Raw genomic sequence first — 17,584 nt, forward strand, 5'->3', positions numbered from 1 at the left:
GGTTTGCTTATTAAATTCATGTCTGTCAGAGTAGCTGAACGCCTGGCCTGTGCCCGGAGCCGCTTGGCGCTGGCAGCCGACACCAGCACTCACAGCCTGAATCCATTACCCCTGACAGCCTTTAAAGTCATAGTTCTCCCAAATGTAAATTGAAATATTATTTTTCTAGCCAGAGAGGCAACTTAGAGGGTGGATGCCCAAAGACGAAAGCATTTAAGTTATTTTTGATCACTGAAAATGAATTCCTTATAAACATGCACTTAGTAAAGAATGCTAGTATATGGAAAAACAAAACAAAACAAAAAAAACAAGCACATATATATACTATAATGAGTATTACGCAACTCTTTGGAAACAAAACACCAAAAAAGCAAAAAGTAAAAAAAATAATAAGAAAATAAATTGAGAAACATTTTATGATTGTTTTAGAGATTTCTTTTTTTTTTTAAATAATATAAGTTCTACAATAAGTTTTAGCTAATTATAAATAAATATAAAAATATAAAATAAAATAATAAAATGCAAGAACATGATTTCAATCCAACAACATGAGTGAAATACAACTGAATAAATATAAATTAGCCTTCTCTAAAAGAAAAAAATTAATTAAATTAAAAACCATTTAATAATATAAAATAAAATAAGATACGATAAACTATGAGAATATAATGGTCCAACAGGAGTTACAGTATATATCAATTAATACATATAAATAATTCTAAAATAAATAAAACAAAATAAAATAAAGTGTTGGGAAAAGTTTTAGATATTTAGATTATCATAGAGTGAATTTGCCTTCTGGTCTTTCTTCTCTTTTCATGAGAGTCCTGCTGAGTGTTGAAGCAATAAAACGACCACTGATCACTAGCCGGGGGAGGCACAGAACTTCACACAAACTTCACACACATATTTTTCCCCCCACATGCTGAGTAACTTTTCCTCTTTGTCTTTTTATTTCTTACCACAAAATGTTTCCAAAAGAAGCTGTGGATACAATACGCCAAACATTCAATGCTTATTACTTGATAAATAATTCTGTAAGCGTCCTGTGAATCAGTTCGTGTCAGATAAATTATTATTTTTTAAACCTAATGGAAAAGTAATGATTTATCCAAGCAAGATCTTTTCAAAATGTACATCTCTAGATCTCTCAATTATAAATGACTTTTATGTATCCATGCTGGATTTTTGTACCTGGTAAATCACTTGAGTTTTTTTCATGCGTCAAACTAAGCATTGTTGTTCATGATAAAACAAAATAGTTTTGCACAGAGAAGCACAGTTGATCCTTCTACACGGACGTTAATATCTCCCATCTTCACACAACTGATGTCAAAATGGCTGATGCAAAACATGCTTAAAGAAAAACAACCTCAAAAAGCATAACTTGCTCTCATCAAACCTGAACTTTTCAGCACAAGAGAATTTGTAAATAGTAGCTGGCAAATGCGACTCAAGCAATTTCTCAAGAAATAAAGAAACAAAAAACACCAAATCCCTCGCAGTAACCCTAGTGTGTGAAGCCGGTTAGTAGCGTCAATAGCTATTCTGGGCATTCTTTTCAGCTACAAGCTAGTTGGAAAGTAAGTTGCTGGCCTGGGGCCAAAGGAACATGAATACTAGGAAGAAAAGAAGTTGACTTCGAGTGTGGTAAGCGTCAGGGCGTCCTGAAAAGGTTCATTAGCTGATCTTAAGTGCATCCCCAAACGACTGGATCGCAATGGCGGCAGATGGTACTTTTTTATTTGGAGTGAGAGTGGGCCGCGGATAGGGAGGGGAAAAGTGGCAAAAACTAAGAGATTGGACAAAAAAGAAACAGTTTCTAAGCAACATGTGAGATCTCAAATCAGCTGCGAACAAGGAAGGAAAGAAGCCAGGCGAGAACGTGGCCAAGCGTCCTGCTCTCCATGACCTCTCCTTTGAGAAAAATGGATCCTCATTCAAGTTGCTCGAGACTAAAATAAGTTTCATGTTCAGCCGAAGCGTTCTGCTGTATGCTTTTCATCTCATTTCTAAAACATGTCTGCATGCACTTCATCAGCATTGGGGAAAATACGACTCCTTTTACATCTGCCATTAGCATGTGTTTTTTTATCCGAACAGTATCAGAATATTCTTTAGATCAATTGCATCCGACCACACATTCTTGTACATAATGGGAAATGCTACTAAGTGCTAACAGGAATGTTTCTGCCATTTACAGAATAATAAAACAAGAGACACAAAGCAAAAATGTTTTCTGTTTTTCATTTTGACAGAAAGCTTGATGGAAATGAATGGAAATTAAGATGTAAATATTAGTATTGTCATTTTATTACTCAATTTTTATTTTATTTCACAGTACATATATATTTCATATCTTGCATATTGCATGTCCCTACTTTAGAAACACATTAGAAGGGATTGGAAGTGAAAAAACAAGGAGAAAAAGGCTTAAAGTGTGCAAAAATAGACCAGAGAGATGTGGGGAGGATTCGGGGAGAGAAATGAGAGATTCCAAGTGTAGTTCAGTGGAAAAACTCATGGGATAGTGTTCATTAAAAGCGATGACCAGATCCCGGGGGCAAACCGCCTGTTGTCTTTTTTCACATTGCAAGGGCTGAATATAAAAAAGAAAAGAAAAGAGAGAAGAACCTGCAACACAAATAGAGCATGATGTCACCTTTGGCTTTTGGCTTGCTTAGTTGGGGACATTTAATATTCAACAATATTATTGATCTGTCTGCACTGAGACCATATATGAGAACTGAACTGAGCTGGACAATGACCTCACGGTTTTCTCCAGAGCGGCTATATATAAAAATTAACTAAATTAATAACTTTTTTTACAACAAAAATGAACCATCACTGAACTTACTTAAAGGGATGGTTGATTATGATTTCACTTTTCTAACTTTAGTTAGTGTGTAATGTTGCTGTTTGAGCATAAACAACATCTGAAAAGTTACAACGCTCAAAGTTCAAAGCAAAGGGAGATATTTGCTTTTAAAGAAATTGCTTTTTAAGGACTACAACAAACGACTGGTAGGGACTACACAACATTCCTCCCGGGGTAGTGACATCACCAACCCTAGAATTTACATAAACCCCGCCCCCTGAACACAATTTATAGATTATCAAGACAGAATATGCTAATCAATGACTAGAAGATAACTACACATCAGCTCCATAAATTCATCAACTATCATTGGACTCCGGTTTGAACATCAAAGGCTAAAGGTTTTTGAAATTTTCAGTGCATATCTGTGTGAGGTAAAATGACAAGCTGTTGAAGCTCCACCCTCTGTGCCGGGAGCAGCAGCTCATTTGCATTTAAAGGAACAGACACAAAACGGTGCGTTTTTGCTCACCCTCAAAAAGTGACAACTTTAACATGCTATATAAAAATATCTGTGGGGTATTTTGAGCTAAAACTTCACATACACACTCTGGGGACATCAAAGAATTTTTTTACATCTTGTGAAAAGGGCATTATACCACCTCTTTAAGCTGGACTATGAGGCTATTTTCTTCTAGAAACAAACTTTGTTGCATCATTTTCCTGTTATCACTGTAAAGCTGCTTTAAAAACAATCTGTATTGTAAAAAGCGCTATATAAACAAAGGTGACTTGACTTGATGGAAAATGTACAACCTCGTCAAAGTGATGGATAATGATTATTTGACTTAGACAAATGTGGTCAGAATCAGTCCATGAACAGTCCAAATGCGATACAATTGTGATCCGATCCCTGAAAAAGCATGTTAATGGCAGGGGTAAAGGTGGCATCTCATCTGATAGCTAACAGGGTTGGCACTGCACTCCAAATAGCACTGGGGGAGCTGTTTTTATAGGGAAAAAATGTCAGATCAACAGATTTTGAGGTGCACAAATTGCACTATTTTGACAATCTGGGAATCTGAATGCCACTGTTGAGGTCTCTGAGAGTGTTCACCTCATTAGCTTTCAAAAGCTTACTGTACCATCAAGCAACACGAGAAACAAGCTGACACACCACAACGCCCCTGAGTGCAAAGAGGGGTGTCTTCCAATACCCTCTTCCACCTCTCTGAGTGTGACCAGCTCTGACCTCTCCACCTCACGCCGGGTCTGTCCTCATCAGCACAATCCCCCACTCAGAGGTCGTTCCGGAATACCGTCAATACTCGCACGCCCATCCGCCCCCAAGGTTTTGACTGTCGTGGCAGCAAAAAACATTTTTAATGTAGATCAATAGCAGAACAAGGTCACTTTAAAATTCAATTAACAAAAAATTGTTTGACTCCGCTCCATTGTGAACCTTTGAGGTGACCAAAGCCAGACACAACAAAGCAGAATGATTTAGTCAAGGTGGAAAGAGAAAGCAAGGGAACAAGAAGGGAAGTCGCCAGAGAAAGTCACATGGTGTAGCAGCTAGCGCATGCATTTCTGACACATTGAGCTGCGGTGCGCATACGGACGACTTAAACTTAAATGAGGTTTAAATACGACTCCCATGAACATTGTTCAAAACTTCGTGGTCGGTAAGACTTATAAAAAAATATATTCGTTTATGCTTACCAAGACTGCATTACCAAGTAATATTGTGAAATGTTATGCTGATTTGGTGCTCATTAAACATTTTAGATTATCAATGTTGAAAACAGATGTGCTGCTTAATATTTTTGTGGAAACCGTGATCATTTTTTCTATTCTTTTTAATGAATAGAAAGTTCCAAAGAACAGCATTTATTTGAAACAGAAATCTTTTGTAACATTATAAATGTCTTTACTGTCATTTTTGATCAATTTATACATTCTGCTGAATAAAAGTATTAATTGATATATATAGGGTGAAATCAGTTAAAATGGGCTATCAAGTAAAATGGGCTAAGCGTCATATATCTTTAAATTTTTACAGCCAATCACAATAACTGATCTTGAATTGTTGCTTCAACACTTGTTGACATGTAACAATAGTTTTGATTGGTCTGAGTTTTTTAAGGCGGGCAGGGCAGAGTGTTACATGAAGCTTGTCGGGGAAATTGTAAGGAAAGTGAGCCTGACATAGTAAATTTCATTCATCAGTAATAAGGGTACTAAAGCAATTATAAGTAAGCATACCAACAAAGCATAGGTTTATGAACAATGTTTTGACATGCTCTTTCAAATGAAAAAGTTTAATTTAAAAAAGAAACCTTTGTGAAAAAGGTCATTTTAGGTAGAAATGGCATGTTAAGTTAAAATGGGCTGCATATACACACATTTTAACACATAAGTTACACAGAAATTGATATGTTCTAATCTTTAACAATGTTTGACAAATATTTGACAAGCATACACACATACATGCACACAAAAGACACTAATGCACAGAAACACACACCTATACAACATGATCGGTTAATTTTTAATTGCATTTTATAATGGAATATTTGTTTAACTTTCTATTTAATGAAATACATTTATAGTGTTGCTATGGCACACTAAAGACAATAGTGTCAATTTACTGTTAAAAATAAAATCATTTCATCAGAAATTACCTTTGTTATACTTTTTTCACATTTAATATATATATATATATATATATATATATATATATATTTAAGAGACCCATGCTAATTTATAAAAATATCATAATAATCTCATGCATAGCTTATTTAATGGTATTATAAGTAATTTACCAAAACGTGGCCCATTTTAGCTGACTTCACTTCATATATAAAATAAATAAAATAACAGTAGAAGTAGAAGAGAGGTAAACAAAGACGCAGCGATGCAGAAGTAGGAATAAGTATGACAGGAGACCTTTCTGGAACCTACAGTTCACTACCATCGGTTCACAGGCTTCACAAAAACAAAACAACAACTGTATATTCTACTGAAGCCAGTTAAAAGCATTTCTGTGCAAGTGCCTATACGCATGTTCATTTCCATACACACTCTACATCTGTAACTCAAGCAGAAACCCTGAGGGACAATTCACGTTCATAACTCACTTTGATCCGGACCGCTGCAGGAGTGACAAGCACCAGTTTGTGGCAGCACATTTCAAAGTTGCTTATTAGATCTAAAATGCATCTCTCCACTACTCTGGATGAAAAAATAAAAATTATATTGTACGTCACGCTCCTGCATATAGTTAATATCTGTCATGGAAGAGGGTACGAGGTTAAGCTAACGGTATTACAGGGCCAAGAAAAGCAGGTAGAGGGCCTGAGAAAGATGCATTTTCCATGCTAATTAACATCCCCTAATTATTGTGGGGCAAGGCTGTTAGGCAGAATATGCCCGTAGAGAGGCGTCCCGTGCTCCAATTAATGCCATCGCACTCTGCAAAGCCGTGCCTGTTTACAAACTGATGTTAAGGAGATGCAGCTCTGCTGTGGATTGATTGCCCTTTGTTATAAATTGCAGATGTGTACCACACTAAGATGTTTTTTTTTACCATGCCTTCCATTCACAGCCATTTGCAGGAAAGGGACAGGAACTCAAGCTAATAATAATACCTCTAATAAACTAGTGGGTTGAAATTAAATAAATAAAATAAAAGGACTGTTTCGATTCTTGATGTGCAATTTAAAATAAAATAAAAATATATAAAATAAAATATAAAATAAAATTCTCTGATGCCATGTTTTGACTGTGTTCAGTGTCTGTTTCGTGCATACAACAGTTAAACGTCAGCTGTGTGTGGACACTAGCTCTGGAATGACAATATTAATTTCTCGATTTTAATCGGTAATGATATGGTTTCTTAAATCTTTTAGTCTGTGCTGTTTTCTATTGATGCAACAAAAAACTTTACTAAACATTTGTAGCGCGTCTACCATCCAATAATCGCTAAAAAATGCGTTCTGTTACTTTTAATATGAAGCAAAGTCTCAACTTTAAAATTCTTTCGATTTTATTACGAAATTCAAACAAGAAATGTAGTTTTGGCGCTCTTTAATACGGCGGGACAGATCACTGTAACCGCCTCAGTTCAAGTGTTGAAAGGTACATTCACAGAAATGAATCCTGTCTCATGTAATCACTCAATCAGTGTTTCAACCGGGGAAAGACGTCAATAAAACAGCTTGTCGGCTGTACAATGTCACTTAACGTTACATTTACCTCAAGAAAGCTTTTCAATGTCTTTAAACTCATTAGTTAGCCAGAAAAAATAACTCTAGAGAAGAACATTTTGCAGAATATATGCATTGTATTACATATTCATTCGATTTTTACTTAACCTTTTAGTGATGTCTTCATTATTTAACGTAGCCTATGCTTGAATAAATGAAAACAAGTATTACAGTTTATTTTCATTTAAATGTTAATATTTCACCAACAAACTGGATTCGAAACAATTCTGTAACTTAAGTTGATGAAAAAAAATGCCTTATGCGCAATTTAAATGTTTGTACAACTCAGTTTTAGCTATTTGAGTGTTGATTATTAAACAAGTTTGATTCATTAATTGATTATTTATTATTTCGGTTTTCGGGCAAGAGTATCCTGAACTTTCGGTTTCAGACCAAAATGTTCATTTTGGTGCATCCCTAAAAAAAGAATTAGACAAAACCTCTCAAACTTTTGTATTATAATCCTCATTTTCATGTCATGCACAAACCGTCCATCACAATGAGGACATTTCCTGCTGATCGCTTTGTTGAACACCGCAGAATAGCGTGTCCGAAGAAGGGCCTGGCAGCGATTTAGCCCCCTCGGTGACAGATCACTCCGGCCTGCCAACTGGGCCATCTGGAAGTGCATGCCCCGTGGGTGTGAACCACTGAACTCCCACTGCTGTGGAAGGGGCATTTGTAGTCTTCCTGGCAACACTGCCAAGATCTCAGCCTCTCTTTCCTCTCAGTCAGCGGTGCCAAAAGACATGACGGCAGCAGAGAAGTGTCAGAGGAAGTCTCAAAGGTAAGGGGGATGGTGTGTGGTGTGAATGACCCAACTGACAACTGACATCATCTCAAAATGTGATAATTCAGACCAAAAAGGCTACAGAGCATCTAGGTAGAGGTGAAAAACATTACTAGGAGACTGATATAGTGTACCATTGACAAAAAGATCTAAATTACCCATTGTGGTGACAACTTAATGTTGGAATCAGGGGTGTCATGCACCCAATATACACTGCTCACAAAAATTAAAGGAGCACTTTAAACAACCACATTAGATACATCAGATCTCAATATGAAGTTGGATATCTATACAAATAACGACAGGGCAATGTCTTAGGAACAAAAGGATGCCAAGTCTTTTAATGGAAATAAAAGTTTTCAGCCTACAGAGGGCTCAATTGTGTAGACACCCTAAAATCAGAGTGAAATGAAGATGTGGCAGGCTAGTCCATTTTTTCAAAAACTTAATTTCTGCAACTCAAAATGCTTTTCAGTATCTTGTGTGGCCCCCACGAGCTTGTATGCATGCTTGACAACGTCGGGGCATGCTCCCAATGAGACGACGGATGGTGTCTTGTGGCATTTCCTCCCAGATCTGTGTGAGGGCATCCCTGAGCTGTTGTACAGTCTGAGGAGCAACCTGGCGGCGCCTAATGGACCGAAACATAATGTCCCATAGATGTTCTATTGGGTTTAAGTCAGGGGATCGTGAAGGCCATTCAATTGTTTCAATTCCTTCATCCTCCAGGTACTGCCTGCATACTCTTGCCACATGAGGCCGGGCATTGTCGTGCATTAGGAGGAAACCAGGACCTACTGCACCAGCGTAGGGTCTGACAATGGGTTCAAGGATTTCATCTCGATACCTTATGGCAGTCAGAGCACCATTTCCTAGGCAGTAGAGGTCTGTGCGTCCCTCCATGGATATGCCTCCCCAGACCATCACTGACCCACCACCAAACCTGTCATGTTGAACGACGTTGCAGGCAGCATAACATTCTCCTTGTCTTCTCCAGACTCTTTCACGTCTATCACAGGTGCTCAGGGTGAACCTGCTCTCGTCTGTAAAAAGTACAGGGCGCCAGTGGCGGACTTGCCAATTCTGGTGTTCTTGAGCAAATGCCAGTCGAGCTCCACGGTGCTGGGCAGTGAGCACAGGGCCCACAACAGGACGTCGGGCCCTCAGGCCATCTTCATGAAGTCTGTTCCTGATTGTTTGGGTAGAGACATTCACACCAGTGGCCCTCTGGAGGTCATTCTGTAGGGCACGAGCAGTGCTCATCATGTTCCTCCTCGCACAAAGGAGCAGGTATCGGTCCTGCTGATGGGTTGAGGACCTTCTACGGCCCTGTCCAGCTCTCCGAGAATAACCACCAGTCTCCTGAAATCTCCTCCATGTTCTGGAGATTGTGCTGGGAGACACATTAAACCTTCTTGCTGCAGCACGTGTGGATGTGCCATCCTGGAGAAGTTGGACAACCTGTGCAACTTCTGTAGGGTTAAGGAATCGCCTCATACTGCCAGTAGAGATATAGCCTGACTTCGTCATACTCATATTCTAGTCAGAATGTGAGTCTGAGACTGCTCCATAGAGATTTGATTATGGGGCGTGTCTCAACCGAACCAGAAAAAAAAAAAAACTCTGCATTCAATTGGATAGACCTACAACCAATCAGAGCAACGGAGTAAATGACGCATGTTCTTCATTCATATTTTCAACCAACAAAATGTCGCGGCTCTCTGTTCCTCTTTTAAAATGAATGCGCTGTGGATATCTTCTATAACAGACGCGATGGCGGAATCTACACATGATGTTTCATAAACAAAGTTCGGGAGAAGCACGTACAAATAATCAATCCAATATCAACTTGTCATCAAACAATACCATGTCTAACGTTACCCTATATCAGCATGAGGAAGCATATTCACTCTGTCAACTTACCTAACACTCCTTGACAGTTTTTCAGCATCCCTCCACCACCCCGAATCCTCACTCTTGTCTTGTTCTCTCACAACCAGGAACACGGGGGAGTATGGCTACCGAGCCCACAGCCCTCGGACAGCACGTCATATATGCATTTATTCTATCTGACTTATTTGTAAATGTGAACTCGTGAAATCTCAATTCTCCAGCTGCACTCGTCTTTGTTGTAAACTAATTCAAATCAAGCACTCTTTGGTGACGTAGGTGATTACGTTACCGTTGCTCATCTGTCCATCATCGTATAAAGCCCGCCCTGACAATTTGATTGGTCCGAACAATTTTTGTTCGGGCATAATAGCTCCTCAACGGAGCGAGTCCAGACCGAACTTCCCGACCAAAAAATATTGTGGGCGGGGTTCGGGCTGGCACCCAGGCTAGTAGAGATAATTACTCAAGCCAAAACCAGCACGAGTGGAACACCAGCCAAAAAAGATCAAGAGGGAGAAACTTGAAATGACCTCCACATGTAAAACCAGTCCTGTTTTGAGGGTTTTCACATTGTTGCCACTGTAGTGCACCTGTTGTTAAGTCCATGAACACCAATACAGCTGAAAGTGATTAACGATGCCCTCAGCTGCTTAGCCAACGAGAAAATTATCAGACAGGTTTAATTGATTTCATGCCAGGCCCAAATAAAAAAGTGTTCCTTAAATTTTTGTGAGCAGTGTATATATGTATATGTGCCCTGGTTGAGATGAGACATGACAAAGGGGCAAGGAAAAATGCTTGTAAACAACACATAGATGATGACAGAAGTAGGGCTGTGCTCAGAATATCGATACAACGATACATCGTCATGAACTCCTGACGATGCGCGTATCGATACAGCAGCTTCCGTATCGATACTGTTGTGCTTAAGTAGCCAAATCAGGGCTCGAATTTCGGCGCGGGTATTGCGCATAATTTTAATCATTCCTGCACTTTAGCATGTAGATTGTATGAGTAAATTAATCCACACAGACTATACAATCAGATCAGTCAATTTAAAACTTCACAAAGAGCGTGAAGCCTTGTTTGTACTTTCGCCTGGCTCCGCAGCGCAAGTCTCCGCTGCCTGCACGCGCACCTCCCCAAACGGACGAGGCGTTTATACTCGACGCGCTCACAAACAGATTGCGAGTAACAAAAGTTATTTTTCGCGGATTATATCACTTTAACAAACAAAAACACGCGAAATTATGTCAAACATTTCGGTCTTGTTGAGTATCCTCTAAACACAGTCGGTTATGTCTTCAGCATAAACGCATGATGGGACAGTATAATGAAATCAGGATCCGTGCACTAGCTCTTAAAGGGACAGAAGCCATATGTGTCTGTCATTTAATATTGTTGTCAAAACAACAAAAGATAGTTTTAATTTGAAGAATTTGGATTAATAGCATATGTATTTAATTTAATCAGGACTAAAATACTACTGTTTTATTTTGCATTTGATTACTTTATTCAGTTTCTAGTATTTCTGAATACTAGTGCTAGACCTTTTCAAAAAGTTTTCTCTTTATTGGTAGGCTATCTTTATTCTATTGTATTTATTTGCGCTACTGAAGGAAAAGCCATTTTAAGCTTTTTTGTGACAAGTTTTTTATTTCATTTAACTCTTCGTTTTTTATGACAAAAACTAAATGGTTTTTCAGTGATCACAACTGTTATAACACTGGTTATAAAATAAACATATATTACTGTTACTAAACTCTGAAATTCCAAATTGATCCATATCGTGATACGTATCGTATCGTGGCTTTAGTATCGTGATGCGTATCGTATCGTGACATTGTTGGTGATACACAGCCCTAGACAGAAGCAAATGGAAATGATCTATGACTCGGTTACACTGGCCAAATTTACAATAATAACTTTCATTTTATAATTTTATACTTTATTATTTATTAATAATTTAAAAACTTTTTTATAATATTGATAATACTTTAATATATTTCTAAATTATAATATATATATATATATATATATATATATATATATATATCCTCCTGAGACCCAGGAATAGACATTTAGGATATTAAATTTTAGCGGATTTCTCTGACATCATACACGTCACAGTTTTAAGTCGGGGTGTCCTGTAAAGAGCACATTCAGGGCTTTGCAGAAAAAACAAATATTTGGAGGTTGCACCTTGACAACTCCCTCTCCTTGGTCTTTAAAAATGACTAAATGATCCAATTTAGCACTCTAATGGAAATATGATAATCTTTTGTAATTATCATTTAAGCCTGACTAATTTTCTAATTGTTTGTAAATCAACATCCCAGGAATATGTTATGGGTTTCAAATCAGAATATGACTTTCTGTTATGAAACAGGGCATTCATTTTATTCATGACCTCTGAAGAGGACACCAGGACTTACATCATGGCATATTAGGCATTTTGGAGACACAAGAAGTGAATAGGGAAAGAAATTATATATCAATATTCTTATGAAATATGAGATATTTTTTCATTACACGTTGCCCCAAGAACACATTAATATGCAATTTAGATGCACTGTTTCGATGCATGGCACGGGAATAGCACTTATGGCCATGTTTACACGCATAGTGCATAAAGTAAAATGGTATATAATATAATTCGGTTATATCTTTCATTAAATAGTTGAGAATCATCTTGATGCAATGTTTGGATTAAAAAAGCTTGAAACCTAAACATTGATTGGTGAATGGAAAAAATAAATAAATTGTTTTTGCCTATTCATGTCTTAAACTTTTTAATTTAATTTGTTGCAAACCAGGCATTAACCCCCATGTCCTATTTGGGGTCCGAGAGAACAAAAGGCCATTTTATAAGCTTGAAAAACATATTTAATATTTAAGTATCAGGTTAATACTTAATGACTGTTCCTTATATGAGGACTGATTATAAACAAAAAATGTTCATGCTTCAAACACCCTCCATGAGAAATCTTACTTCTGTTTAGCTAAAACACTTTCATATGTTAACACTCGTTGATCGACAGAGTTACATTTATATTTTAAAAAAACATTTTTTCATTATTTTAACACATGCAGGCTTAGGGTCTTTGGTACCCCAAGACAGTCAATCTCAACAGAACAGTGGTTGTTTTCAGCACAGCAAACTTCCAGATTAAGTCCTTAAACACACTGACTCATTTAAATGAACATGGAAGACAGGAAAAGTACTAAGGGAACAATAAAAAAGTAATACTGTCTGAAAAACAGGAATATTTCAGGGTTTCAACAGTAATAATAACTAGTGTTAATTCCCAATATACAATTTTAGCACCATTATACAGCCTCACAAGGGTCATCATCACCTTAAAAGGATAGTTCACTTTGAAATTAAATTTTGGTATGTTTTAGCTTACCTCAAGGGCATCCAAGATGTAGGTGTCTTTGTTTCTGCAATAGTTTCAATTTTGATATTTTTAGGTCAAACCATTCTTGTCTATCACCATAGACAAGAACAGTTTGACCATTTCTGAGATAAGTGGCGGTAATGCACATATTTGTTTGCGATCCGCCGTAAAAAAACAAGAAGAAAGCGTGCGCGCCCTCAGATCACTTGGATGTGGTTGTGTACAAGAGCTAAAAACGATATAAATACTGTTCGTTTTCTCACACAAACCGCTCGTTTCGTGTCTTAGGCCATCAATGTGTACTTACGATGGGGAATTGTTTAATTTGGACTTCTCTGTGCATGCTCTTTCAGATAGTGACCATAGACCTGCATTATATGACTGACAGACAAGAACGGTTTAACCTAAAAATATCAAAATTGAAACTACTGCGGAAACAAAGACACCTACATCTTGGATGCCCTTGAGGTAAGCTAAAACATACCAACATTTAATTTCAAAGTGAACTATCCCTTTAACGCCACATGCAACTAATAATTAGCATAGACAAACACTAAATTAAAATGATCCATTTGTGGGAAAAAGCACCAATCGCAACAATTTCTCCTAATGCAGCTCAAAGGATTGCTGTAAATCACTCAAGTAGAGTTCAGCTCTAATAGACGACTCTCTTCTGACTGTCCTTACTTCCATTATCATGCATGCATCCCGCAAAACTTTGAAAGTGTGGAGCGAACTCCTCAAAGAGTCAACAATCCCAGGCCCCTCTGGGATGTTCTCAGGGACGACTCACAAGGAGACTGACAGAGCAGTCAACAGAGAGATTGCTCCCCGAGTACAAGGGCATCCAGCTCTCCATTACCTTTTATACACCATTAGTCAGAAAAGGCTTCTACATGGGTGCACTTTTGTGCTGTCCTGCTTCATCAATGCCAGTGGAAATGGAAACCAACAAATAACTGTATGAAGTACTTGAGAGTCATTACTATTTACAAAATTGTATTTTCTCCTCTACTATAGAAAATGAATGCTTTCAAGAGAAATGATCTTGTCTTAAATCTAGCTTCTACAAATTTTTTTTTTATTCTGACTTACTGACCATAAGAAGCCATTCAAGTTGTGCTCCTACGAATGTGTTTAAAACAACCAATGAAATCAATTTCACATATAAAACTTGTCATTTTGCAGAGACAAATCATCCCAAACAACTCTGAACTGATGTGTATAGCACAGAGCATCTCACCAAAAGAACTGCTGATGTCCCGTTTGGCCGGAAAAGCTCGATTGACATATCTGGAAACATTCGTCCAATTCTGGATATGACATCATCCACATATCTGGAAAGAGAGAGAATATTTCGAGTAAAAAAGTTGCTGATCTTTCACTTTAAGTGCAAACCAAGAGGTCCTTGGTGTCACAGTCACTGCCAATACCAAATCAATGGCTTTTCATTAAGGTCTTGGTATTGAATAAACTAATTGTTTCTTTGGATACAACACATATTGATGGAGTCTAAACAGTTGAGGAGGTCCAGGTCAGCATTGTGATGGTCACTCTTGAATCGTCACATCGAATTTGATCTGATCTTTATTTTCGAATTCTCCTTTAACATTTTAAAGGTTTGTCAGTGTTATTTTAGTGCTTTTTATAGACTATTGTATTCACTGATATTTTAAACTAGTTTTTATTTTATTTTTATTTTATTTTAAGCTTTTGTCATTTCTATTAGTGTTTGTAATATCTATTAATTTAATATTTTTATAATTCATTTTTAATAATTTATTTAGCTTACATTTTTTCAGTTTTAGCAAATTTAGTATTTTAAATTTAAACTTATATTAGAACTACATTTTTCATTCAATATTTGTATTTAATATTCAAAAGTTTTTTTAGTTTTAAGAATAACACTGATGTACCCACACAAATCATGCCTCGTTGTTCTCAGTACAGCTGTAAATAATCAAAACAATGTCAAAAACAGGACATTAAACATCACAAGCAACATAAAAAAAACTGTACGAGCTCTAAATTGAAAGCATTAAGGCATCGATTTGCATCCACCATCAACAAGCGTCTTCGCTGTTCCACATCTGACATAACCTTCAATGCTTCAGAAGAAAACGAATACTTAAAACCCTGCCAGGGTTGCTCAACAGCCTCGTTAGACATCAATAAATTAGACAGAGAGTGCCAAAAGCCTACAGCCATCCCTGGAGTCAGCAGAACAGTCCCCAAGAAGAGTCGCCCAACATGTATTGTAGGGTCAATGCTAATAAGGGTTTAATGAAAATCTCCGTTGCCATCAGCTATCAATAGACTTGAGGGACTGGACCTGCACACAGACGAGGAAAATAATTCATTAAAGAACCGATGGTGGGCGGCTGGTGGAGGGATTTGTTTAAAAGTCATTTGAAAGTTAATGGACCAACTATGGAGATATAACTTCTTTACAGTGGTTGTGGAGAACCAAGGTAACCCACGGACAGGTGCAAACAGGGACACGTATGTGATTGCGTACACACACGTCTGCAAGTGCAATGCAGCTGGAGAATCGACAAAGATTAAGTTGCCTCATCATGTTGAAAGTTCTCAGTGATTTTCCTGCAACAGCAGTTTCTTTCCCAGAAGGGAAGATCAAAAGCAAAGAGAAATTGTTCAACATACCTTCTCTGTTTGTTCACAATTTCCCTCGTGCCTGCACTAAGGTTCCTCATTTACTCGCTTAAATTAAATAACAGCATATTAAATAGGCGAGAACATCACTAGAGTTTATCACCAGCTCGACATATGCTTATATAAAGATTTTGGGAATCATTAGACCAAGGATAAACTTGATTTTTTTTTTTTTTAGCTTGTGCATGCAAAACTTGCCAGTACAGAGCTATGGTATTTCTAAGCAGTTGCTACAGTGTTCAGGATGGTTGCTAAGTGGTTTCCTACTAGCCCAATTCAAAATAACCCACCCCGTCTGTAATATATTCTGGTCTCTAAATGGCTTGAGTCCTTCAATATAACCTTAAAAGGACCTCTTGGCCTGTTTTATCATTCACCAAGTGAAAATAACACATCTGATCTCACACCTCACCCCTAAAATTGCCATGACTTGAAGTATCATTCATGCCTGAAGCACAAATCTTGAGGAAAAAGTTATGCATTGAGCTTTAATACTTAGGGCAAGGGTTTCAAAACCCTAAAGCTGCATTTTTTCGCTATCTCTGACATTCGCATGCAATTGTCACATTTCGCCCCCACAGTGCCAGTTGCACAGATCCTTTCAAATTGTTTGTGAAGCAACCATTACCCTCCATTTATTAACCATGGTAAAATGAATGATTTGAACATAATGAATGTATGATTATATACACACAAAACAAATGACCCCCAATACATCTGAAAGAAAAACAATGTAGGTTTTCAAGAGCTAATCAACGTAAATAATGATAAAAAAAAATCCATAATTATTCATAATCACCATTTTACAGAAATAGTGTTAAAAGGGGCTATATGTAAGAATCTTCATATATTAATCACTTTTTTATTGCCAATGTGTGTACAGCTTGTAACCCGGCTTTTTTTTACCGGGAAAATCAAAATGATGTGACGTTTATGTGCATTCCCAAGAGCCTCTTTTTTTGGTTCTATGTGACACATGAAATTAATGCTTATACAATGTTCAGGATAATGCTGAAAGAACCACCCTGTACTGCAATGTCAATGCAAAGAAAAACTATAGCCTAACATAGCCAGATCAATATAGTCTATAGTCTCAAATATATTTTATAATCAAACTATCATAACGGTGTAGTTTTAATTACCTCATCTGTCGACATGATGCTGGTGAATTGCAGAGCTGGCGCAAACATACCCACATCGCTACGATCAGATGCTTTCTTAACTGCTGCTTTCTCACTACTGTCATTTTTGTTGTTGAGAGGAAAGCATGCAGCACATATTTACATATTCATGAAAACATTGCTCTCAGCAGCATGAACAGTGTCAGGATTTTTTTTAACAGTGTATCACTGCAAAGGTATTCTTTTTACCCCTACGTAAAATACGAAAAATAACCTCGTTAAATCACGTTCAGTCTCTTATACATTACGAAAGCACAAGTGTGAGCACAAGCAGAAAGTTGCAGGCTGCAGTTCACTTATTGGCCACCGGTGTCGCTAATATCAAGGGTTTCCGAATTTTACATACAGCCGCATTAAAGAATAATGTTTTAGGGGAAAAATACTGGTAATTCTCACCTCGTGAATGACTTCCAGTCTGTTGCTTGTCATTTGTCGGAGCTTAACCGTAACAATGGTAAAAAGTGACTAAAAAGTACTTGTGCAGTTATTATTACTTTTGCAGCAAGCCAAAAAAAAAAAAAAAAAAAGACCTGCAAACATCCTAAACACACTCAAAAAGC

General features: G+C 37.3%; 1 protein-coding gene across 2 annotated transcripts in view; it reads right to left on the reverse strand.

The window, feature by feature from the left end:
* med27 (mediator complex subunit 27) overlaps positions 1–17,584 on the reverse strand; it is a 64,229-nt gene that overhangs the window by 15,061 nt on the left and 31,584 nt on the right. For both annotated transcript variants that reach the window (XM_079896068.1, XM_079896069.1), the window contains exon 4: positions 14,414–14,507. In XM_079896068.1, coding sequence (XP_079752194.1) covers positions 14,414–14,507 — 94 coding nt within the window. The remainder of the gene's footprint in view (positions 1–14,413; positions 14,508–17,584) is intronic.

This window comes from Squalius cephalus (genome assembly GCF_949319135.1).
Source record: "Squalius cephalus genome assembly, chromosome: 16".
NCBI lineage: Eukaryota > Metazoa > Chordata > Actinopteri > Cypriniformes > Leuciscidae > Squalius > Squalius cephalus.